Source organism: Lepidochelys olivacea (assembly GCF_965140295.1).
Source record: "Lepidochelys olivacea isolate rLepOli2 genome assembly, chromosome: 13".
NCBI classification, from domain to species: domain Eukaryota; kingdom Metazoa; phylum Chordata; order Testudines; family Cheloniidae; genus Lepidochelys; species Lepidochelys olivacea.
Genome location: NC_140423.1, coordinates 41,969,812 through 41,995,534, shown reverse-complemented (window position 1 = coordinate 41,995,534; position 25,723 = coordinate 41,969,812). Strand labels below are relative to the sequence as shown.

Genomic DNA, 25,723 nt, shown 5'->3' with positions numbered 1-25,723 from the left:
ACCATTTTTCAAGAAACCTACAGGAGTCCAGACCCCTCCTAAAATACATAAAATAAGCTGGAGTTCCCTTAGGGAACTGTTCTACCTTAGACTTCTGATTACCCATCCAGGAGGGCTTCACACAGCACTCACACAAGAAGGAAATTCGGGCTCAGCAGAGCGGTACCCGGTGCAACACACAGAAAGGAGCCCACAGGCTACTGCCTCAACTGCCCTTGCTTTAACACCAGGGGTTATACCCAAGCCGTGGTGCGGCTGCAGCTGTGCAGATTCCACTTATTCAGACCGTGGGGACGGGGACCCCTTGGTCAGCCAGTCTCCGGACAGAGATGGCTCCCAGATTCACACACACACCACGGGGAAGACGGATAGACACAAAGACAAGACAGTCCTCAAACCGGTTAAAGCACAAAAATAATAATTACCTGAGACGTCTGATTCCAGAAGCTGGATCCAAAGACCCCTACCCGAACAGGGTGGGAACCAACAAGTTCAATGGCGTGGACTGCGCTGCTGCTGTGTACCTTTCTGTCTTGTGGAGGATCACTTGGACTAAGCGTCCAGATGCCGGCTGCCACGATCGTCCTGCAAGGCAGTCAGGGATCACACAGCCTCAGTGAAGCCGCTTGCAATCTCGGTGGAACCTCCAAATTGTCAAAGTTTGACTCAGACTCACAATTTATCAGACCACTCTGTTTTATTAGCAAAGCTGCTCTGCTAGTACATTTAGAAGTAAGCCCCCCCAAGTGGGTCTTGTGTCTCTTAATTTATACAGTTTTTGGAGAACAAGTTACAGAGAAGTTACAGACAAAAGAAGAAAAAAGTTTTTAGTCACCACCCTTCGAGATCCCTGAGACCAGTTACGTATCTTCAATTACCTGCCACCCTTAACAATCTCCTTTATCAGCTTCCAGTTAACTAATTGCCCTTCACACCTTCCATTCTGATGCCTGCTTCTTAGACGTGCTGGCTCTATCTTAATTGCTTCTCCATTCAAAAGCTAACTGTCCCTACATGTGCTCCCTCAGATACTTTGTAACATGTTTTGGCATGCCCTCTCATATACAAGGTATCCAGCATGTCCCCTTATACAACGCTATACATATACAATGTTATACTTCCACAGGCCAGGGCAGAAGCAGGCTTGGAGAAGACCCTCCCTTGATTTCCTGCTCACCCTCAGCAGTGAGATATCTTCCATAATGATCACATCCTGTGGAAAGTGTGGGGACAGGAATGATTATCAGGCCCCCCCTACAGTGCTGGCTCTCCCCAAGAGCCATGTGCCAAGTGTACAGCAGGGTCTGGGAAGACTGATTTATCCTGCCCCTGCAGCTACTCACCATTTGGGGGGTCTTGTGGCTCATGTGTGCTTGCCTGGGGTCAGCCAGTTAGTGACAGGTGAGAGTACTGGCTGTGTTTTAAAGCACTGAATCACTGTTGTGTGTCTTGCAAACAATACTGCTTCTGTAAAATGTTGCATTTAAACTTCCCAGAGATGACCTTGGGAGCCCAGCCTCTCTCTTTGTTATCGGCAGCAGAATGGCTGTGCAGAATTAGAAAGTGGCTGTCATAAATATAAAGGGAAGGGTAACAACCTTACTGTATACAGTTCTATAAAACCCCTCCTGGCCAGAGGCAACATCCTGTTACCTGTAAAGGGTTAAGAAGCTCAGCTAACCTGGCTGGCACCTGACCCAAAGGACCAATGCGGGAACAAGATACTTTCAAGTCTTGGTGGGGGGGCTGCTTGTGTCTGTGCTGTTTGTTTACATGGTTGTTCTCTCTTGGGACAGAGAGGCCAGACAGAAATCCATCTTCTCCAACCTATCCTAATCCAAGTCTCCAATATTTCAACCAGTGTAGGTAAGCCAGGCAAGGCGGATTAGTTTATCTTTTGTTTAATATGAATTTTCCCTGTGTTAAGAGAGATTTATTCCTGTTTTCTGTAACTTTAAGGTTTTGCCCAGAGAGGGATCCTCTGTGTTTTGAATCTGAATACCCTGTATTTTCCATTCTGATTTTACAGAGGTGATTCTTTTACCTTTTCTTTAATTCAAATTCTTCTTTTAAGAATCGGATTGATTTTTCATTGTTCTTAAGATCCAAGGGTTTGGGTCTGTGTTCACCTGTACAAATTGGTGAGGATTATTATCATGCCTTCCCCAGGAAAGGGGGCATAGGGCTTGGGGGGATATTTCAGGGAAAGACGTCTCCAAGTGGTCTCTTTACCTGCTTGTTGGTGGCAGCATACTGTTCAAGGCCAAGGCAAAGTTTGTACCTTGGGGAAGTTTTTAACCTAAGCTGATATGAATAAGCTTAGGGGGGTCTTTCATGCAGGTACCCAAATCTGTACCCTAGAGTTCAGAGTGGGGAAGGAACCCTGACAGTGGCCAAGAAGAACTAAGTAGGACTTTCTGAGTGAGGTTATGATGCACTCAGCTGCCGAGAAACAGGAACTGAAGGAGTGGTGGGACAGCGAGAAGAGGGACCGAAAGGAGAAGATGGCATGCCAGAAAGAAGCCACAGAGTAGCTCTTAAACGTTATGAAGCACCAAATGGACACGCTCCAGGCGATACCAGCTCTTCAAACCGAGCAGCTCCGCGCCCACCCTCCCCTGCAGCCGCTGTCGCAAAACTCTTTCCCATGCACCCCCCAGACACTGCCAACATGCTGTTATCATCAACCTCCTGGCTTCACTCTCTACCCACAGCATTCCACTCCCCCCCCACAGTCCAGTACTGCAGACTCCCACTACCCACTGCACTCAGCACACATCCCTCTGCAGTTTGGCCCTGCTAAAGTACAGTACCCACTGCATTGTACTCCAAAGGAGAAGGTTGGATATGATCCCTGGACATACACAAATCTTTAGCCATCCTGGGTCCCCTCCTCCTCCTGGGACCTTCCCTTCCCCCATTCCCCTCCCTGCTGATGTATTTTTTCATTTGACTCTGTCCTCCGGCTGTTGTCTTTTATTAAGAGAATTGTGTTCGTTTGAAAGCAATCTTTATTCTATTAATTGAAAGCAAAAAGAGCACTGCAAAGCAACATACAATTTCACCCTTTCCTTCACAAATATTAGGGAGCTTACAGCACACAGCTATAAGCATAGGAATATTGTCATTGGCCAGGTCCAGCTTCCCATAGAGGCATTGCTAGCGGGCCTTTAAATGGCCAAAAGCACACTCAACAGTCATTCTGCACTTGTTCAGCCTGTTGTTTAACCACTCCTTGCTGCTGTCAAGTTGCCTGGTGTATGGCTTCATAAGCCACAGCATTAAGGAGTAGGCAGGGCCTCCCAGGATCACAATGGGCATGGTGATCTTCTGGTCCTGGAAGAAAGTACCTGCTTGCAGCTTCTTGAACAGGCCAATGTTCCAAAAGATGCATGCGTCATGCACCTTTCCGGACCAGCCTGCATTAATGTCTGTGAAATGCCCCTGGTGATCCACAAGCACCTGGAGAACCATTGAGAAATACCCCTTGTGATTAATGTACTCGATGGCTAGGTGGTCTGGTGCCCGAATTGGAATGTGCCCCTCCGCAGTTAGGGAGGCCCATTTGTGCAAAGCCAGCCACAATCTCACATACATTACCCAAAGTCACGGTCTTTCAGAGCAGGATGTCATTAGTGGCCCCGCACAGTTCTATCAACACGAGTCCAATGGTCGACTTTCCCACTCCAAACTGGTTAGCAACTGATCAGTAGCTGTCTGGAGTAACCAGCTTCCACAATGCAATCACCACGCACCTCTCTAATGACAGGACAGCTCTCATTCTCATGTCCTTGTGCCGCAGGGCTGGGGCGAGCTCACCACACAGTCCCATGAATGTGGCTTTCCTCATCCGAAAGTTCTGCAGCCACTGCTGTCATCCCAGATGTGCATGACAATGTGATCCCACCACTCAGTGCTTGTTTCCCGAGCTCAAAAGCAGCGTTCCACAGTGGTCAGCACCTCCATGAATGCCACAAGCAATCTCATGTCGTAGCTAGTACGCGTGGTGAGATCAATGTCACACTCCTCTTGCCCTTTTAGTTTAAGGAATAACTCCACGGCCACTCGTGATGTGTTGGTCACAGCAAGCAGCATACTAGTCAGCAGTTCAGGATCCATTCCTGCAGCCCGAAGAGGCAGGGAGCAAAGTACACAAACCATTGAAAGATGGCGCCAAATGCAGATAGAAGCACAGGGATTTCTGGGATGTGAAGCAATGCATCACAGGGCACCCAGGATGCCACGCAACCCCATCCACCTTCCCACAAGTCTTAGCGGCAGAAGAGAAAGAGGTGCTTTGTCTCTGTCTTTGTGGGATAGCTGCCCAGAGTGCACTGCTCCGAATACCGCTGCAAGTGCCACAAGTGTGAACACACTGTTGCTCAGGCAGCTGACAGTGTGAACACACCACAGTGGTTTCCCTTCAGCACTCTGAGTGGCGCTGTAACTTTGCCAGTGTAGATGTTCCCTCAGTGTCTTTGTTGCTTGCAGCATAGGTGGGGGGGGGGGGGGCAGGAGAAAGACCTTGCATGGCCCCTTGGTGTTCTGTTTTATACCCTCAGTCCATATGCTTGGAAAACACAAGTCCAGGCATGTCTGGGGGGCATTGCGAAGTCTCCAGGCAAGGCTGAGAAGCAATCCCCCTCGTGTGGCCTCATGCAGGTGAGTCATTGAATTGCTGCTCCCTTGCTGGACAATGGCTGTTGATGGGTTGTTTCACACCCTGGGCTAGGGCATTGGTTACTCTCCTTGCTGTTGCACCTAGGGAGCTAATATCTGGCTGATTCCCCAACCTACAGCATGTTTTAGTGACAACCATACAACACAGTTTTATAACTTCACGTGTATTAATGATACACATCTATGGATAGAGAAATGATCTTCAGCAGATCATAACCTTTCCCCTGACACCTTACAAGACATGCTTTATATGGAATATCACAATTATACCCAGATGAGGAACATGGGGGTTACAGGGTGCTCCCCCAAAGTACAGAATTTTATAGCCCCCATGCCCCCTTACAACTCCCCCCACAAGCCACCCCCCCACATGGACACAAGCCCCATACCCACACCTCTCTCACACATACATGGACACACACCCCTCACAACCTCTCCCCCACTGACCCAACCCCCTCAAGCCTCTAAACACCCCCCCAAACACCTCCTCACAATCCCCCCACATACAGACATGCTAACCCCTCACAATCCCCCATATACACACCCACAACTCACCATAGACAGACACCCCCCACATGCCTCACACCCCCTTCACAATGTCCTCATTTACAGACACACACAAATACCCCCCCCACTCCACACAGACAACCCCCCACCCATGCACACCCTTCAGTTCCCCAGCCATGTGCAGCTGCATGCACAACCCCCACATCCTCCCCCCCACCCAGACACCTGTCATTCATTCCTCTCATGCAGGTACATGCAGACCCCTTGCAGCCCCCCTTCCACAGACTCACACACACACCCCTCTCACATGTCCCTCTGGGTTGTGCACATCCTTCACACATTTCCCCAACACACATCCCCAAAGAGGCACAAACCATCCTCATATTTCTCCTCATACACACCCTTAACACATCTCCCACATGTGCACAGACATGCTCCTCAAGCTCTCTCGCCCAAAGATGGGTGCACATGTAGATAAATCTCTGCATTAAGCATCTTCACATAACTTTCATATGACTTTGTATTATGCCTCTTCATATAACCTTGTATTGGGTCTATCCATGTGTGACCTTTGTTTTCATGCAACTTTGTGTCAAGTGCTTTGATATAGGAACTTTATATCAAATCCTTATATAGAAACTTTGTATTCAGCCTTGGTATAATGTTATAGCCCCAAAGGATAGTTAAGGCAGAAGAAAAATGTCTTTTTGCTAGGAGTAGAATGAGATCTCCCCCCTTTTAATCAATTGCCCTGTTGAATGAATGAGGTGTGAATGAGCAAGGCATGGAAGGCAGCATCTCCAGCCAGCTGCAACTGTTGGAGAGGGGATGGTAGCCAGCCCCAAGAACAGTAAAACTTGTCAAGTGGGCTCACTAAAGAAGAGCAGACATATTGACGGCAAAGCCGCACCTTCTTTTGAAAAAGAAAAGGAGTATGGTGGCACCTTAGAGACTAACCAATTTATTTGAGCATAAACGTCGGGGGGGGGGGGGGGGAGGAAAAAACAAGGGGAAATTGTGAGTGGCTTAGTCATTATGCAAGGTAGCCTATTTCCCCTTGTTTTTTCCTCTCCCCCCCCCCCCCCGACGTTCTTGTTAATCAAGGTGGGGCATTTCCAGCAGAAATCCAGGGTTTATCATACACATTGTAAGGAGAGTGGTCACTTTGGATAAGCTATTACCAGTAGGAGAGTGAGTTTGGGGGGGGGGGGCGGTGGAGGGTGAGAACCTGGATTTGTGCTGGAAATGGCCCACCTTGATTTTCTCACCCCCCCCCACCCCCTCTTCCAAAAACCACACACACAAACTCACTCTCCTGCTGGTAATAGCTTATCCAAAGTGACCACTCTCCTTACAATGTGTATGAACATCAAGGTGGGCCATTTCCAGCAGAAATCCAGGGTTTAACAAGAACGTTGGGGGGGGGGGGGTAGGAAAAAACAAGGGGAAATAGGCTACCTTGCATAATGACTAAGCCACTCACAGTCTCTATTCAAACCTAAGTTAATTGTATCCAATTTCCAGATGAATTCCAATTCAGCAGTTTCTCCCTGGAGTCTGGATTTGAAGTTTTTTTTGTTGTAAAATAGCGACCTTCATGTCTGTAATCGTGTGACCGGGGAGATTGAAGTGTTCTCCGACTGATTTATGAATGTTATAATTCTTGACATCTGATTTGTGTCCATTTATTCTTTTACATAGAGACTGTCACATTGTCCAGTTTGACCAATGTGACAGTCTCTACGTAAAAGAATAAATGGACACAATTATAACATTCATAAACCAGTCGGAGAACACTTTAATCTCCCCGGTCACGCGATTACAGACATGAAGGTCGCTATCTTACAACAAAAAAAACTTCAAATCCAGACTCCAGCGAGAAACTGCTGAATTGGAATTCATCTGGAAATTGGATACAATTAACTTAGGTTTGAATAGAGACTCGGAGTGGCTAAGTCATTATGCAAGGTAGCCTATTTCCCCTTGTTTTTTCCTCCCCCCTCGCCCCCCAGACGTTCTGGTTAAACTTGGATTTATGCTGGAAATGGCCCACCTTGATTTTCATACACATTGTAAGGAGAGTGATCACTTTAGATAAGCTATTACCAGCAGGAGAGTGGGGTGGGAGGCGGTATTGTTTCATGGTCTCTGTGTGTATATAATGTCTTCTGCAGTTTCCACAGTATGCATCCGATGAAGTGAGCTGTAGCTCACGAAAGCTTATGCTCAAATAAATGGGTTAGTCTCTAAGGTGCCACAAGTCCTCCTTTTCTTTTTGCGAATACAGACTAACAGGGCTGTTACTCTGAAACCTTCTTTTGAAAACACCCTCTTTGAAAATAAGTGTGGCACCATTAAGACCACACGCAGAAGGAAGCACCACAGGTGACCAACTGACAGACACACAGATTTTGCATCTGGTATAGATTTGCACGAGGGAAGCTGCTATAAATGTGAGGTGTCTTGCAGAGGACCCTGGGGTCTTGTCTTGTCAACATCGGAGCATCGATCCAGATCGACAGAAGCCCTGCTCCACCCCTCCCCCATCTAACTCACTTGGCCAGTGACGTTTAAGGAGAGCAACCAGTTGGTAACAAGAAGACAGTGTATTTGTGTGTGTATGAGTGTAGTATATATCATATACATATGATACGGTGTTGATTGATACATGGATTACCAATAAATGTGGTGCTTTGCCTTATCCTCCCTGAAGAGATCCTGTGCAGTACTTTAAGTACAACACACATATCCCTTACAAACATATGCAGATATACGCACATCACTCACCAGCACAACATGCCTCAGCAACTGCTCAGTAACCTCCTGAAAACCACAGAGAGGTTCTTCCCTTCCGGAGCTTGCATAACATGGGCGGTTGGTGCCAGGGAGACAGCCGATGAAGTGAGCTGTAGCTCACGAAAGCTTATGCTCAAATAAATTGGTTAGTCTCTAAGGTGCCACAAGTCCTCCTGTTCTTTTTGTGGATACAGACTAACAGGGCTGCTACTGTGAAACCTGTCAGAGGTACAGTTCCTTTGGGCACTTCAGTTGTCTGCCTCTGACTCACCAGTTCCAGGGGTCATAGAGGGAAAGGAAGGAGGCTGTGTGCATGGGGAGCGAGGGGTTGAGCAAGACTGAATGTGGGATGGGAAGGTACATGCAGCCACTGGGGAGTCCCTGGGGGAAAAGAGGCTGTAGAAAGAGGTGTCCTGGGAGAAGGGTGGCAGTGGAGGGACCCTGTCAGTGCCTGGGGCTGAGGTTGTGTGAGGATCCTTGGCAGTACTAGTTGCTGAGGCTGGAAGTGTGTCTGCACTATGAGGCATTAGCACAGTAAGGACTCTGCTGGGCACTGCTCTCTGGTGCATCAGGGATCATCATCAGCAAAGCCCTTCTTCAAGCACCAAGGCCCCAACATAGACACACTGGGCTCCCTGCAACAGACCTCCAGCCCACACACAGTCCCGCCCTCTTCCCTGCCCAGGGTCATCTCCCAACCCCAGTTCCTGGTGTCCCCTACTGACTCAACCCTTATCACTCTCTTCTGCTCTCTGGACTCACAGGCTCCCTCTGGCAGTGTCCCAGACACAGATGGGTACTAAGCTGGAATGCCCATCCCTGGGGCTGTTCTCTGCCCCCACCCGCAGCTAGTGTTCTCCTGTGATCCCAACTGTATGAAAGGAATGCTCTAGGGGTGAGGGGGATTTTCCCCTCTGCTTAACCTCACGCTGCACAAGGTGTTAACCCCCCCCCCCCACCCTTCCCGCCTCCTGTCCTAATGAGTTTACACAGCAGAGGATTACAAGGGATTTATGCTCTCCTTCCAGACTCTCACTGGTATTGGGCAGAGCACCAGGACAGGAGACAGTGACAGGCAAGGTGAGATGGAGCAGAGTAAAAATGCGGGGCTGAAATAGCAGGGAATCTGTAGGTTGGGACTGAGGGCAGAGTCCAGGGCTGGGATAGGAGGAGAGCTATGGGTTGGTAGTGAGGACTCTGGTAGAGCTGGGGTCAGACTGTGCAGCCCATGGGGTGTGGGGACTACAAGTCATGAGCAAGGGGCATTGGCAGAACTTGAGGGAACCCTGGGCTGTGTTAGCAGGGGACTGCAGGTCAGGAGCAGGGTATTGACTGAGCTGTGCTCAGGGTACAGAGCCCAGGGCTGAGAGAGCAGCGAATTTGTAGGTGTGGAGTGAGGGACCTTAGCAGAGTCAGGGGAGAGCTGGGCTGGAATAGCACAGGGTCTGTGGGTTGGGAGTGAGTGGGAATGGTAGAGCTGTGGGGCATGGAGAGTCCAGGCCTGGGATAGCAGTGGCCTTCTGTGTCTGGACTGAGAGGTTTCAGTGGAACTGTGGTGGAGGGAGCCCAGGGATGTCGGGAGGAAGCTTGCACAGAAGCTGGCTGTTCAGTCTGATTCAGGTCTCTGCCATTATAACCCCCATGCCCTAGCATGGGCGTGACTGGGTCGTGGATCTTCAGGGGGCTTGCACTACTTTCTGACAGATGGTAGCAGATTAGCTGGAAGGAAATCCTCCTCCACAGCTGCCAAGACAGCTCTTTTCAGGGACAGAGCAGTCAGCAGGCTGGGAGGGGGTTGTGAGTGAGGGGGAAGAAACACCCACCAGGTGGGGTGGGGGGCCAGAAGGAGAGCCTTATGCTGGGTTAGTGCTGCTCCTCCTGTCTGGGGCAGGGGCCTCACAGGGCTGAGGTCTCCCACATGGGGATGGGGCAGACAGCACAGACGGGGGGGTCTGAAGTGGAGGTCCGACCCCAGAGCTGAGCTGCTCCGCCATCCCACCCCCTAGGAGCTCAGCAGAGGGAGGAAGCCACCTTGGTATCCCATGTATCCACGGATACGTGATTTATTTTCCCCAGGCTAATGAGGCAGCTACAGAGCCAAGCCCTGGTGGTCTTTCCCCACAAGTGTCCAAGCTGCCGCTCTGCCCTCTCGAGGCTGGGCTCACCCGCTGTGGGGCATGATTGGGGGCCAGACCCCTGAAAGCCATCTGTAACTACCTCTCTCTCTCTCTGCCTTCCAGACTGGGCTTAGCCTGCTGCTATGTCACTACTCCTGCTGGATGAGACAGCCGGAGACCTGCCTGTCAGAGACAACAGCCAGAGGCCCTCAGTGATCAGAGCTATTCAAGGTCAGGGCCACATCACAACGCAGGGATTCCAAGGAAGGGGGGGGGGGGGCATACAGACCCCCAGACTCCTTCTTTGACTTCCAAGCCTCCCACACCCATCCACTCTGCGCCCCCTCACCCATTCAACCCTCCCTGATACCCCTTCCTCTTCTCCTGTCCCCCCCATCTATCCCCATCCTCCTCACTTTCACTGCTGTCCCTGGGCTCATCCCAGCACCCCTGATGCCCATGACAGAGTGATGGTCTAACTGCTTTCCTGGTGACTTTCTAGATGTGTCAGCCATTGCTCATCCCACGAAGGCCCAGGGGCTGAAGACCCGGATGCGAGGTGAGGAAAGGGGCCCACCCCACACAAACAGTGAGGGGATTCAGGGTTGACACAGGCTAAGGTAGGTAACATAGCACACTAGAGAGGATGAGCCTCTACCCTCACCAGCACCCTATGTCACCACCCCATTCAGAGGGGACAGTGGGGCACAGACAGGGTACTTCCCCCAAGCACAGCTCTCTGCAGGAGACAGGTATCCCTCAGTCCAGAGAGGCAGTCTTCCCCAGGGATACAGTCCATTTTCCTGAAGTCTGAGTTCTTACTGGGGAAGTGCCTTTTTAATGTGCCCACCTTCCTACAACAAAAACATATGGACCCACTCCCATCCTAGCTCTTGCCTGCTTCTGCAGCAGGCAAAATACCAGCCAGAACCTCAGCTGTTGGGGGTGAGGACTAGTGCTGCCTCCTCTTCCCGAGGACACAGCCCGCTCAGACAGACAAATACCGGCTTGGAGAATCCACACCACAGAATGGACCCAAACACTCCGTTTCATATCCCCTTTCCTACAACCTCCATCACAGCCCAGGGGCAGCAGGTTGCTATAATTTTTGGTGCCCACAACGGGTCCAAGTCCTGCCCCCTGCCACACCTGCCTAATGCTCTGGGAGGGAGTTTGGGTTCAGGAGGGGGTTTGGGGTGCAGGCTCTGAGAGGGAGTTTGGGCTCTGGGCTGGGGCAGGGAGTTGGGGTGTGGGAGAGGGTGAGGGGTACAGCGCTTACCTTGGGTGGCTCCCAAAAGTGACCTGCACACCACTCTGGCAGTGGCTCCCAGGCAGGGGGGCCAAAGGGTCTCTGCATGCTACTGCCTACAGGCACCACCCCCACAGTTCCCATTGGCCGCAGTTTCCAGCCAGTGGGCACTGCAGAGTCAGCTTTCGGGGCGGGGGCAACGCGTGGTGACTCCCGCCTGAACCATAGGGCCATTCCAGCCACTTCTAGGAGTGGCGTGGAGCAAGGCCGGGCAGGAAGCCACCCTTGGCCCTGCTGGCGGTGGCAGCTGGGCCCTTTTAAATCAACCGGGAACAGCAGGCAGGGCCAGGGGAAGAGACCTTGCCCTGAACTTTGGTGGAGCTGGGCCCCGAATATTCCTGGAGCATGGGTACTACGGGCCCATATAACTCGCCGCCCCTGTCACAGCCCCTAACAGACCCCACTTCAGTTCCTCTCCTGCCCCCACTTCTCCCTGAATGACAACCTTTCAAAACTGCCCTTCCTTCAGCTGCTTTGACCGGGACCTGTTAGGCCTAAAATTGCGCTGTCTGCTAGCTTCCCAAATCTTCCTCCTGTGACTGCAGCCATGTGGGCCCCACACTTCTGGTGTGTAATGGCCAGACTCTCAGCACAGGGCCTCTTTCTCCTCAAGGAGCCCAGTGCTTAGTTCTTTCTTTAAAACTGTGACCTCAGCCTCCATAGTCCATACCCTCCAGCTTCTCATCCTTCTCTCGGATGGGCTGGCTCTGCAGGAAGATTTAGCGATAGTTCTTCCTCCAGCAGCCACTGCTTCTTCCCCTTCTCTTCCTTTACCCCATGGTAGGCCAGGTCCTACTTGCTCTCGCTGACTTGGGTCCAAGCCCTGTCCCTTGAGACGCTCCTGCAAGCATGCCACTGTCAGACTTTGTAGATAGTTAAGTTCTACATGGGCTTCTGCTCTGTCCTGTCAGCCATGGGAACGTCCTTAAGATCCTTCCACTCCTAAACTGGCAGGGGCTGCTGGGTTGCCTTCTTTTCCTCACAGGGGCCCAGCTGGTCCCATACTCCTCTGCATTGATCCCAGCCTCACAACTGCTATATCTGAGCTCACAGCTATGCTCTGACCCCCTAGACCCCACTCCCCTCCCAGAGCTCTGGAGAGGGGTCAGCAGTCCTTGGTCCCAGCCCCTAGCCCTAGTCTGTAGGGTAGAATCTGTGCCAGCCCCTGGCCCCTCATTCCCTGATGTTGGGCTTTCAGAGTCGGTGGCATGGACACGGCAGCATGTGAGCCAGATGAACCGGGCAGAGCTGGAGAATGGGTTCCTGCATCTACATGACGAGAACCTGGTGCTCAAAGAGTTTGCGTGCAAGCAGGAGGACAGGATCAAGAGGTACCAGCAGGGCCCCATAAAACCCATCACCCTCACCACTAGGATCCTAGGCTCCCCGAGACATGATGGGGCAGAGGAGGGTACGCAGGGATTGCAGAGGAGCAGGTGTAGGGGTCTGTGGTAATGCAGGAAGGGGGCCTGGGGTTAGAAGATTCACAGGGAGTGAACGGGGCTGTGCTCCCCACAAGCAGGCACAGGCTGAGGGACACACTGGGGTGGGTAAGATAGGGGCTGTGGCAGCATGTGCCCAGGGATGGATCAGCCGCAAGTTCATTACCTATGCTTCCTCCCCAGGCTGGGCACTAAGCTGCTGAGACGTACCCATGAGCGGGCACAGGTTGAGGGCCAGCTGGGCTCCAGGGCCAGGTGGTCATGCCGGAACCTGGAGGAGTCCTTGGAGGACCTGCAGGAGCGGGTGTGGGACCTGGAGCGGCGCAATGAGGGGCTGCGGAGTCGTCTGCTTTCCTACAAGCAGCAGCTGCAGCTCCACAGTTGCAGGCACCACTGGTCCTATGGCTACATCCAACCCCGGGTGGACACTGGACTCCGGCAGGTCCACACGGCAGGTGGGAGGGTGACCGAGAGACATCACAGAGGTGAAGGGGATGGATCAAGACAGGGAGTGGGAAATCACCATTCCTAGGGGTGGAAGTGCCTCCCCCAGGAAGGGGGTTGGGAGCTCAGGGGCTGAGAGAGGTGGGGGATCCCCACCCTGAGAGAAGGTCTGGGGCAGCAGAAGCTCAAGTAAAGAGCCCAGGGGATGACCCATCCTGGCCTCCAGTCAGGCCCTTTCCCAGCTCTGCTTCTTTGTATTGGAGTCAGCTCACAAGTGAGGTGAGTCTGCTGGCCTCAGTCCAGTCCCCTAGGAATCCTTTGCCCCTACAGGTTTAGCATCAGGAAGATAAGACCTCATCTACCTTTTTCTCCTGTGCAGGGATGCGGATGCGCAGTCCAGAGGCCCGACCTACCCACACAGCTCCCCCCAGATACAGAGACCACATCACAGAGGGAGTACAAGCCAATATGGAGAGACAATGCATCCCTCTCCCACCCAGCACCACGGAAGGGGTAACAGCCCCTGAATCCCCACTGTGAGTCCTTCCACATCCTCTCCCTCAGATACCCCTTCCCTCCCTGCAACAGGACATGGGCACCACACCCTCACCATCACAGACTGCTCTGAGACCATCTTACTTGAGCACACCAGCATGTACTTGCATTACAGTTTCTCAATCCCTCCACTATCAGATCCAGACCTCTGCACGGTTCTCCAGCTTTCTGGCCCCTCTTTGCAGGGGGTGAATTGTGGGGTGCTCAGGGAGCTCCCTCTTGCCAGGCTCTCCCAGCTTAGCAACTTCTGCTCTAGAATCCAGTAGGCACTTCCTGTGCTCTTTTTAAACCACTTGCCCATTGGCTAGTTAGCTCATTACCTTCCCAACCCCGCTGGCCCAGTAATCAGGCACAGCCCTGACCAGTTAGGCCTTGAGGGGGGGGCCTAATTGATGCTAATCGTGACCAGAAGGGTGATGCAAGCACCCTCTCAGTGCTCTGTCAAACTCCCTAATCCTGCCATCTGCTCTCCAAACTTGCCTTCCAGCCCCCTGCTCCCTTTGGAGTCAATGTGGCATCACCCTAGCACCTGTGTCCTCTGATCCTGCCCCACACTTTCTTAGGGGTCAGCGCGTCAACCCAGGTCCCTGCTCCTCACAGATCCCACAGCCTGGTGTTGGCAGAGATGGAGCCTGAGTTACAATGCCGGGCATGGGGGACAGAGATGAACCTCGAAGGGGCCCCATCCCAGCAGTACTACCAGCAGGCCCTGGAGCATCGGTATGGCACTCCTCAGCCCACCATTACCCCCTGAGTGAGGGGGTGGCTCTGTTGGGCCTGGGGGAGAGGGCGGGTCTATGCCTATATAGCCCTGGTGGGAAGAGGCAGTGACTCCGATTGGCTTTGGGGTGGGACAGGGGAGGGTAAGGACGGGGGGCTGTGCCAGGCCCAGGGAGAGGTTGTGCCAGGCCCAGGTTGGGGGTGTAGGACAGATGGAATGTGGGTCCCCTGCAGGGATTGCTGCTCTAGCTCAAGCCACCCACTGCTCCCCTTGCAGAGCCGCCATCCGGGGGAACGTGGAGCTGATCCGGCTGCAGCGGCTCCTGAGGGAGCGGAGCTGCGAGCTGGCTGTGACCAGAGTCAGATTCACTGACCTGCAGGAGGTGAATTAGCCCCAGTCCTGTGCCCCCCCGGGGGAGGGGAGAGAAAGACCCCCAGCTGTCAGTTCCCCTGCCCCACAGGGGGAGAGGAGAAAAAGCCCCCTAGCTGTCAGTTCCCCTGCCTGTGCCACCCTGGGGGAGAGATGAGAAAGGCCCCCAGCTGTCAGTTACCCTACCCCACAGGGGGAGAGATGAGAAAGACCCCCAGCTGTCAGTTCCACTGCCCTCCAGGGGGAGAGACGAGAAAGACCCCCAGCTGTCAGTTCCCCTGCCCCACCGGGGGAGGGGAGAGAAAGACCCCCAGCTGTCAGTTCCCCTGCCCTCCAGGGGGAGAGACGAGAAAGGCCCCCAGCTGTCAGTTCCCCTGCCCTCCAGGGGGAGAGACGAGAAAGGCCCCCAGCTGTCAGTTCTCCTGGCCCCCAGGGGGAGAGACAAGAAAGGCCCCCAGCTGTCAGTTCCCCTACTTGTGCCACCCGGGGGAGGGGAGAGAAAGACCTGCAGCTGTCAGTTCCCCTGCTCCCCAGGGGGAGAGGAGAGAAAGGCCCCCAGCTGTCAGTTCCCCAGTCCTGTGCCACCCAGGGGGAGAGACGAGAAAGACCCCCAGCTGTCAGTTTCCCAGTCCCGTGCCCCACAGGGGGAGAGACAAGAAAGACCCCCAGCTGTCAGTTCCCCTGCCCTCCAGGGGGAGAGATGAGAAAGGCCCCCAGCTGTCAGTTCCCCAGTCCTGTGCCACCCAGGGGAAGAGTCGAGAAAGGCCCCCAGCTGTCAGTTCCCCTGACCGTGCCCCCCCAGCTGTCAGTTCCCCTGCCCTCCAGGGGGAGAGACGAGAAAGGCCCCCAGCTGTCAGTTCCCCTGCTTGTACCCCCCGAGGGAGGGGAGAGAAAGACCCCCAGCTCTCAGTTCCCCTGCCCTCCAGGGGGAGAGACGAGAAAGACCCCCAGCTGTCAGTTCCCCTGCCTATGCCACCCAGGGGGAGAGGAGAAGAGACACTCCCAGCATCTAGGCACCTGCCTGTACCACCTGGGGAGAGATACCCGAGTATCCAATGTGACCCCACCAACCCACCCACCTGTGGGGATGAGTAGGGATTTGGAGGGGAAGCTCTCCCTTCAGCCAACTCCATGGGGAGCTCCCGCCTTCACCCCCTCATGTCCGCATCTGTTCCTCCAGTGGGATCAGTGTAACTGCTTCCCGGGTTGGGAGTGCAGGAGGGCGACAGGGAGAGGCCAGGCCCAAAGCCCTCCCAAGTCAGCGCTCAACAAATTATAGGCTCCACATAGCAGCACTGATGGCAGCTCTGTGATTTCTCTTCCCAGGCCTATGAGAGCCAACTCCAGCAGGTAAATACTGAGGTACGGGAACTCCGCTCCCCAGCAACCCTCATGGGATCTGCCCTTCACCCCCCAGGAAGGGAGTGCCCCTCTGTACTGATGGGACAAGAGCTCCCCTCCCCCGGCTGGGACCCATCCCGAGTGCAATGCACTCGAGACTTGGGGGGGAGGCTGGGGCAAAGAAAGTCTCTCTGTATCCAGCCCTAAAGAGACAGCCCTCACTCCCTTGTCCTTGGGTTATCATGCTCAGTTCCAGGTCCCTCCATCCTGGCAGCCCTGCAGCAGGGAGGGGCCGGCATCCCTCTCTCCTGCCTGTGCTGGTCTTTCTTCCTTCCCTCCCGCACCAGAACCAGGAGATGCTGAGAACCAGCAGTGAGGCCCTCCTGGCCCAGGTGGAGGAGCTCACCGTGCAGCTGAAGGCAGAGACGCAGAAGGTGATGGCGTTGGAGAGCAAAGTGGAGAGCGTCTCATTCCTGCAGGGGGCGCTGGAGGAGGTAGGGAGCCCTATCCAGCTAATCCAAGCCCTGGGGACCCTCCTTTTCCCTACTCTGAGGCCAGCTTCCCTGGAGTCAGTAGGGGGGTCCCTGGTGAGCAGGGGCTGGGGGGGTCCCTTTCTAACCCTAGAGAAAGAGCCTGACAGGCCCAACCCTCATTGGCTGGGGGACCCAGGTCTGGGGACTGATCTCTGTCTCTCTCAGTTTCAGGAGAGAATCAGGTCCCTGGAGAAGGAGCGAGACCTGCTGAAGGAGGATTATGATAAATTGCTGGAGAGGTGAGACTATGAGTTTGGCCGAGCCCCGCACCATGCAGTGGGGCTGTCCCACGGAGATGGTGCCCAAGGTCAAGTGAGAAGTCTCAGCCCCCATTTATCCCCAGAGATGCCACAGCCTGGGGTCCAGTCACACCAGATCTGTTTGGTGCCTGTTCAGCCCCCACCCTGGGCTCCATTCAGGGTCGGGCTGCTGGGGCTGGAAGCTCTGGCCTGCAGGAGATAGGCAAAGGTCTGGAGCAGCCCCAGAGTCTGCCAGAGACAGGAGACTGATCCCAAAGGGCTGACCCTGGAGGATGGGGGTTTTGGGGGAGAGCCTTAGGGAGCCCTCTCCAAGTCTGTGGTACAGTGTGGGGAGGGCCTGGCAGAGCCATAGGGACATCCCCGCACCCTCAGTCTGCTATGCCTGGGTGGGGCCTGGCAATGAATTGCAGCAGCTATGCAGCAGCAGCTCCCAGGGCCCTGAAGGCTCAGGGCACCGTGTGTTGGAGCTTCTCTTGGCGGGATTGGGGTTTGTAGCCCTTGCGGTGACCCTGTAGCATTGCCCCTCTTGCTGCAGCAGTCTGGCCTGTGAGCAGCGGCAGGGGAACGTCTCACGGCTGGAGGAGCAGCTGAGCTTGGAGCTGGCAGAGAAGAGGCGGCTGGTGGAGGAGCTGGTGCAGGAGAGAGGTGAGGGGGCTGGCAGGACGGGGGGAGAATCTCAGTACCAGCACAGGGACAAGGGACTGAAATGGCAGCTTCATCCCAGTGGGGAGTTCTTGCGTCCCCATTGACTAGGCCGCTCTCCCTGGGGTGGGGTCGTTGCAGGTGCATTACAGTCTGAGGGGGGAGAGGGGTGCCTCCCAGCCACACGACAGCCGTGGGGGGAAAGGGGAGGGGTGCATGAAGTCTGGCCTGAGGGAGGGGGTGGATCCTTGGTGTGCAACACGTGTGTTGGGCGGCAGAATGTGTCCCAGTCACACAGGGCCAGGACCAGCTCTGTACCACAACCAGTTTGGTATCCAGGCCTGACCCCCGTCTTGTCCCCAGCTCGGAGTGAGGAGCTGAAGCAGGAAGTGGAGAGGGGGAACCAAACTCCAGAGCAGAAGCCTGAGCCGACCCTGTCCCAGGTGGGTACGAGCCAGGGAGGAGCCAGGGTTGGCTGATCTCCCCAGGCCCCTTCGTGGGGTGTGGTAGGTGCCCCATCCTCTCACAGCATTTGGCAGGTAAAGGGCATAGAGCTGGCGCCGGTGTGGGGGGAGTTGGGAGTGGGGTGGGGCTGGTCTGGTCCCTGTATGGAGGAGTCAGGGGGACTGGGCTGGTCCCACCCATCATGGCAAGCACAGGGAAATCAGAGGGTGGCTGGGCTGGGCTGGTCCCACCTGTCATGGCAAGTGCAAGGCCATATGTGGGGGAGTCAGCAGGTCTGGGGTGGTCCTTCCTCTCATGGCGAATGCTATGTAGGGGGAGTTAAGAGTTTAGGGAGTCTGGGCCGGCCCCCCCATCATGACAAGTGCTGCAGCCTGTGCGGGGAAGACAAAGGGGGGCTAGGCTGGGCCCGCACGTCCTGGCGAGTGCTGGTGCTAGGCACGGGGGAGTTGCAGCCTTGGGGACTGTGGTGTTCCTCCCTCTTTCAGCAGGGGAGGCAAGGCTCTCTTCTGCTCACTCGCCCGTTTCCCTACAGCACCCCTGTTTGGATCAGCTCCCCACCCAGACTGAGCAGGAGGAGCTGTTCACCCAGCGGAGCCTGAGCCGGAGGCTCCGGGAGACAGAAGCTGCCCATGCTGACACCATCCTGGAGCTGGAGAAAACCCGGGACATGCTGCTCCTGCAGCACCGCATCAACCGGGACTATCAGGTTGGGGAGGTGGTGGCACAGGGGGTGACTGACCCGGGTGCTGTGTTAGGCCGAGCTGTGGGCTAGGGGGCAGAGGGGATGAGCTGTGGGGTGGGTGGAGGGGATGAGCTGCTGGGTGACTGACCCAGGTGCTGTGTCAGGCCGAGCTGTGGGGCGGGGGGAGGGGATGAGTGGTGGGGCGGGGGGGCAGGGGGTGGGGGGATGAACTGTGGGACTGGGGGGGTGAGCTACTGTGTGACTGACCCGGGTGCTGTGTCAGGCCGAGCTGGAAGGTGTGAGGGTGCAGGCTGAGCAGGAGAAGAGGGGACATGAGGAAAAGCAGCAGAAAATGGTGCAGCTCCTGGATCTGCGCAGCGCCCACATCTGCCAGCTGGAGGGTAAGGGCAGAGCCAGTCCCACCTGCCCCCTGGAGCAGTTTTCGTCGTGCCTCCCTCACGACCACTGCTGGAGACAGAACGGGGCAGGATGGACCTTTGGCTGGACCTGTGTTCTCGTTCCCTGCCCCAAGAGGCTGTGCCGGGTCCCTGCGTGCCCAGTGTACTGTTCCGAGGGGGACCTGGCCCCTCGATAGTAGTTGGCTTGCTGCACAGCACTTGGGCTGGCAGACAGCTACGCTGGGCTTGTGGGGACTGACCCTGCAGCAAGAGGGGGGAAGACAGCAGCAGGGCAGTGGGTCACTCCTGTCAGGAACCGATAGGGGAGGGGGCCGGGTACAAGCTATGCCTTGGGGATAGAGGGGGGAGAAGATGGGGACATGTCCACGCCTCACAGGTCCGCATCTCCTCCCCCAGAGCAGCTGAAGGATGTGGCCTATGGGACGCAGCAGCTCCCACTTCTGCGGACCGAGGGTGATGTGGACGTGGAGAAGGGCAAGGCACCTGTGTTGCGGCGTGGTGAGAACCTGTTTGAGCTGCACATTGCAGGGGCAGTGCTGTCAAGGGAGGCGCTGCAGGTGCTGGGGGATGTCCAGCCCGTCACCTTCTGCACCTATGCCTTCTACGACTGCGAGACGCACTGCACACCGATGGTGCGTGGGGCCCGGCCACGCTACAGCTTCACTTCTCAGTACGTGATACAGGCTGAGCCCCTCTTCCTGCAGTACCTGCAGGGGGCTGCCGCTCGCCTAGACCTGCACCTGGCCACGGCTACTGAACACAGCACTCTGGCTTCCTCTTGGCTGCACTTCCGGGTGGTTCTGGGGCGTGGGGAGCGCTTGCACGCCACAGCGATGCTGCATGGTAAGAGCTTTCCCTCGCCACGGCGATGCTCTACGATGAAGCGCTCCCCTTGCCCTCTGCCATGGCAGCTGCTCAGTGAGGGCGCCCGGCCTGTCAGTGCCACAGACAGTAAAACACTCCCATGGCCTGGAGAGCCATTAGCTCATCTTTCCCTCACAGTAAAGACTCCCTGGGGCCAAGGCTTGCAGCCTGGGGAACATTCCAGGTTTCTAACCATTCGTACGTCTTTGTGGCCTTCATGTCCTGTTACTTGCTGCCCTAATTCCTTCTTGCTCCCCCAATTCCTATCCCCTGGACTTTCTGTCCACACTGCCTTCTGCATGTCCCCTCAACCCCCTGCCCGCTTCACACCCTGTAGGTCCGAACGGCGAGAACTATGGGATGCTGGAGTATTGGATGAGGCTTTGCCTGCCCATGGAGCAGACCATGCGGCTGCACTGCGAGCGCACCAAGGCCTTGGGCTACTTGTCAGCCTGCATGCCCCAGGCCAGAGCTGCCCAGCAGAGCAGGCAGCAGGACAAGGAGGGGGTGAGGAAGCAGGGGTGTGTATGGGGGAGGAGTATGTGAGGGTAAACACACACACTCATACTGCAGGAAATGCACCCCAGAAAGGGGGAGCCTTACAGGGCCATGCCCACTGGTACAGGATCCCTGTAGGGACATATGCCCCCACAAAAGGGGCTCCCCATGGTGGGACACAACCACAGGGCCTCATAGGGATATGTGTTCCGCACTAGGAGCTCTCTGGCACATGTCAGAGCAGGATCCCTGTAAGGGAGGCCTCAGGCACTCTGGACATTAAAGTGCCTTCAATGTGGCAAAGCCATGATTCCTATGGGATGCAGCCTGGGCCCTCTGCTCATCCAGTTACCAGCCTTTCTCAGTCTCCCCCTCCAGGTCCTGGAAACTGAGTGGCTGTGGAATGAGCTGCAGGTGCAGATTGTGGGCTGCACCAGCCTGCGGGGTCGTTGGCTCAGCACCCAGCCCAGCCCCTACGCCATGTACCGCTTCTTCACCTTCCCTGACCACGACACACCCATCATCCCCTCCAGCAACAACCCGCACTTTGGAGACCTGCGGACCTTCCCCATGCGCCCCACAGCTGAACTCGACCGCTATCTGCGTCTAGAGAGCCTCTGGGTGTACATCTTCGATGACGAGGATGCAGAGCCAGGCAGTTACTTGGGCAAAGCACAGATCCCGCTGCTGCCTCTGGCATGCGGGCACAATATCACAGGTGAAAGCCGCTGGACCCAGATCCTCTATTGCTCAAGGAACAGAGCTGGGCACAGTTCCCCTGCCCCTGGCCTCAGTGCCCAGGCCCCCACCCCCTGTGCCCTCTTATGCCTCCAATTCTGTACTCCATAGGAGATTTCGTCCTCACCAACCCATCTGGGTACCCCAATGGCTCCATCAGCCTCAGCCTGGAGTGGAAGTGTCGGTATCTGCCCCCAGGGGCTGCCCTGCACCAAGTGGCCTGGGCCAGGGTACACCAGAGTGAGAGACCCTTGGAGCAGCTGATTGAGGAGGAAAGGGCTGCACTACACAGCCAGGTACAGAATGACCCAGCAGCCCAGTCTTAACACCTGCCCCCTACAATATCACCCTCCCAGTGAGGGCTGGGAGTCAGGGCTCCTGGCTTCTATCCACTGCTCTTTCATTGTCTTGCTGGGCGATGCTGCCATTCCTGCACCCCAATACAAAAAGGAGTAGGTTAGTGGGAATGGGGGAAGCTGCCAGGCTGTGGCGTGACTGTGCTGTTCTGACCCCTGCTCAGGCCCGGCTTGGTCCCAGCACCTTGCCATCGCAGCCTGAGGGCCAGGGGAAGCAGCTCCAGGTCTCGGTGGTCAAGGCGGATGGATGCAGGGGGAAGCGGGATCGGGGAGCCAGCAGTCAGACCCAGCCCAATCCAGTGCCAGCAGCCAGTGGCTACACACCGGAGGAGGGAGAAGAGGTGGTTCCCATGGGAGACATTGCTGAGGTGAGACTAGTTAGAGGGGACCAGGAAGCAGGCAGTGAGGGTGCAGCAACCCAAGGCCCCTTCCCAATGCTCACCCCACACTAGGGGTCGTCAATTATTTTTTCTCAGGGTCCAAATTTCTTGGGCAAGGTACAGTCAAGGTCCAGACTTCAGAGAAACAGTTTTCACACCGCAATAACAATGATAGTAATAAGTACATAAAAAGATGAAATGGTCTGTTCACAAGCATCTGGCAGTCCAGATTTGGCCCACAGGCTGCCTAGTGCCCCACACTGAACCAGCTGTTCCCCGAGCCTGATGTGGTTTGTCTGTGCAGGGGACGCTGGAGGGGAAGGAGGTCCAGGCTGGCCAGGAGGAGCAGGAGGAAACAGGATACTCAGCTAAGGATGCTGAAACCTCTGCCAGGACCCAGCGCTTGGAGCCAAAATCCCTTGCACTGGATGTAGGCTCTGCTCCCGAGGACATGGGTACCAGCTCCTGCCTCCCATGGGGTACCCAGCTGTCAAAGCCAACTGGCCAGGCTACCCTTGGGTCCTGCTCAGTCCCTCATGCTGTGCCAGAGCTGATGGTACAGGTCACACGCACCCAGCCCCAGGTGGCACAATGTAGAACCACAGACAGGGCATCCAGCTGTGGCTTGGGGCTCACTGTGGTGGGGGAGGGCGACGCGGCCATCCAGCTGTGGCTTGGGGTTCACTGTGATGAGGGAGGGCGACGCGGCCATCCAGCTGTGGCTTGGGGCTCACTGTGGTGGGGAAGGGCGATGCGGCTATCCAGCTGTGGATTGGGGTTCACTGTGATGAGGGAGGGCGACGCGGCCATCCAGCTGTGGATTGGGGCTCACTGTGGTGGGGGAGAGCGACGCGGCCATCCAGCTGTGGATTGGGGCTCACTGTGGTGGGGGAGGGCGACGCGGCCATCCAGCTGTGGATTGGGGCTCACTGTGGTGGGGGAGGGCGACGCGGCCATCCAGCTGTGGATTGGGGCTCACTGTGGTGGGGGAGGGCGACGTGGCTATCCAGCTGCAGAGCAGGGTCCCTGCTTGAACAAACTCAGTGGTGGGCATAGGTGCAGCCCCAAAGCAAGCTGCCGCTGCAGCCATCCTCTTCAAGGCCCATGGTACAGGTGGGAGCAGGGGGCGGGCAGGTTCCATTCTAATTCCCCTCCCGGTAACAAATACTCTGTCCCTGCCAGCCCCTGAGGAGGCCTGTGAGCCAGCGCCGGAGAGCAGCAGCGACACACAGACCACAGACAGTGACGAGATCGTGGTGGGGACCAGCCTGGGGAGCCCTCCAAAGGCGGTAATGCCCCCACCCCTGAGGCAGTGCTGGAGGAGAGGGTGCATAGACCCATGGGGAGGGAGCCATGCCAGGTACAGGAGTCGGGGAGGAGCATGGGGCAGCTACAGCTTGTCGTGACAGTGCTGACCCCTACTGGGTTCCGAAGTGGGGGAGAGGGGAGCTTGGCTCAGCCAGCCTCCCCCCACCCCCTGCAGAAGAGTTTGGGGTCCTGGTTCCCACCCTCTCAGGCCTTGCGTGACCTGCTCTCACCTCATCTTGTCAGGACATGGAGTGGATCCGCATTGAGATCGTCTCTCTGAGTCTGCACCCTGAGGCCGTGGCCTGTGAACACATCCAGCAGCTGTACGTGGAGTACCACTTCCCAGGGGTGCCCCTGGCTGAGACTGAGACCCCCCTGTCCCTGCGCAAGCCCCAGGGCAGTGAGGAGATCTACTTCCACTTCAGCAAGGGTGAGCTGCTGTGGGGAGGGTCCCTCCCTGGGACTCAGCTCCCCCACTGCCAGGGCAAACTGACAAAGGCCCCACGTCCCTGACTCTTGTTGCGCTGAGCAGCCTGGCCCAGGCCCCCCACAGGGGGCTCCCTCCCCCCAGGGAGGTGGCGGCGCTGGACCACTAGCAGCCTGGGAAGAGGAGCAACACTGGGGAGCTTGGAGATGGGTCGACTGTCACCATCTGGCCCCAGGGGAGCATCAGATTGTTGCCCTGACTCCTCCCCTTGCCCCCCCCCCCCCATCCCCAGCAAGCATCACCCTGACTCCTCCTCTTGGTCCCCCCCCAGTCCCCAGCGAGCATCGCCCTGACTCCTCCCCTTGGTGCCCCCCCCACTGAGCATTGCCATGGCTAACAGCCTTTTGCGCCCATCACAGTGATTCAGCTGGACACCGAGGGGGTGAGCATGCAGCGGGAACGCCTCTTCTCCATGCTGCAGGCAGAGGAGGCAGGGCAGAGCTGGTGAGCATCCTGGCTAGGGACAGGAATTCCAGTCCCTTGGGATAAAGGTCCCCAGCACATACCCCTGCTGCACTTACCCCCATCCCCTCCCAGTACAGGCTCTTACAGCCTGCTCATCACCTCTTCTGAGCATGTTCCTGTAAGTGCCTGAACACTGTGACCAATATCCGCCCCATGCCTGTTCTCTCCTGTGGGTGGAACATGTGCACCCATGCTGCTGTAGGTTAGAGAAGGCAGATCAAAGGAATGTGCCGGGAGGTCTGTAATGGTCCTTAGCTCTTGGAGGCATTTGTTTCACACAGGCCCAACGTGCCCCTCCGCAGCTTTACACTTCCTGCAGAAGGCCCCCTTGGCCAGAAGAGTAAAGCTGTCAGGCAGAGCCCTCCTCCCTGAGCTTTTGGCTCTTTTAGACCCCCTGGGCCCAGGCCACTGAGTGCACTAGAGGTGAGGACAGCGCCCTTCAGCTTGGCTTTTCTGTGGGGAGCCGGGGTAGGATGGGCTGGATGCAGGTGCAGGATCCAGACACACTGCCCCCTTATTGCAGGCTGCAGTTCGTGGTGGTGAGCGAGCCCCCGCCTGGGACTGGAGGCGAGTGTGAGGACGTGGGCTTTGCCTATGTAGACCTGCATGAGATCCTGCTGACAGGCAATGATGTGCTGGAGCGTGACCTCGATGGTGAGTGACGAAGCCAGCAGCACCCAAACGAGCGGTCTCCACTGCTGAGCTGCTGCCTCTGTTCCCCTGCACGCCACCTGCATGAAAGGGGGCCAGTGGAGCAAATAAGAGGCCAGGGACCTGGCCACTGAACTGGGATCTATACCTGGGAGCCAACCTCCCTCCATGTCCTGGGAGCTGTAGCAGTGCAAGTCCTGGTCCCTTCCCAGGGCTGGGGGAGGCAAGTCCTACACCAGGCCCAGCCAGAGAATGGCCCTAGAGAAACACTGACCCCTCCCCTCACTTCCGCTCTCTTACCCACTCCCGGCAGTTGTCAGCCCTCAGGACCGCTCTGCCATCGGGAGGCTGAAGGTCTCTGTGGAAGCAGCTGCTGCCCTCTGCGCCATCTACTGGGAGGGGAGACGAAAGGCTGAAGAGGAGGAATGAGGGCTCCATCAGCTCCCACAAGGCATGCAAGGACTTGGGACTGTAAGGTTCAAATGGGGACCCCTCCTCCAGCTCAAAGCTCACTAGTGAAGGATGCCACCCCGCCTGAGCAATCAACACGACTCAGATTGTGAGCTCTTCGGGGCAGTGCCTGTCCCTGCTCTGTCTATACAGAGCCTAGCATAAGGGGGTCCTGGGCTCCCAGGTGCTGCCGTAATACAAACAACAACAATAGGTGACCAGCTTCCCCTCCCCACTGACTGAA

The 25,723-nt window shown here is 56.1% G+C and overlaps 2 protein-coding genes across 4 annotated transcripts in view; one reads left to right on the top strand and one right to left on the bottom strand.

Annotated features, from left to right (window-relative positions):
* Positions 1-1,426, bottom strand: part of LOC311530016 (G-protein coupled receptor 4-like) — a 31,556-nt gene extending 30,130 nt beyond the window's left edge. For all 3 annotated transcript variants that reach the window (XR_014713895.1, XM_084646338.1, XM_084646339.1), the window contains exons 1-2: positions 1,344-1,426; positions 426-585 (exon numbers count right to left, since the gene is read on the bottom strand). The gene's annotated coding sequence lies outside the window, so the exon portion shown is untranslated. The remainder of the gene's footprint in view (positions 1-425; positions 586-1,343) is intronic.
* Positions 1,427-10,243: 8,817 nt separating this feature from the next.
* On the top strand, positions 10,244-25,616 carry RPGRIP1 (RPGR interacting protein 1; the record flags this gene model as incomplete). The annotated part of the gene is made up of 24 exons (XM_084646244.1): positions 10,244-10,331; positions 10,603-10,659; positions 12,608-12,740; positions 13,035-13,306; positions 13,675-13,831; positions 14,451-14,570; positions 14,848-14,953; positions 16,267-16,290; positions 16,629-16,775; positions 16,980-17,053; positions 17,610-17,719; positions 18,080-18,159; positions 18,714-18,887; positions 19,147-19,264; positions 19,679-20,125; positions 20,484-20,653; positions 21,023-21,362; positions 21,494-21,678; positions 22,423-23,280; positions 23,312-23,407; positions 23,670-23,856; positions 24,273-24,357; positions 24,902-25,032; positions 25,343-25,616. The coding sequence occupies 24 exons, from the start codon at positions 10,244-10,246 to the stop codon at positions 25,456-25,458; spliced, it is 4,275 nt and encodes a 1,424-aa protein (XP_084502370.1). The 3' UTR covers positions 25,459-25,616.
* Positions 25,617-25,723: the final 107 nt, after the last annotated feature.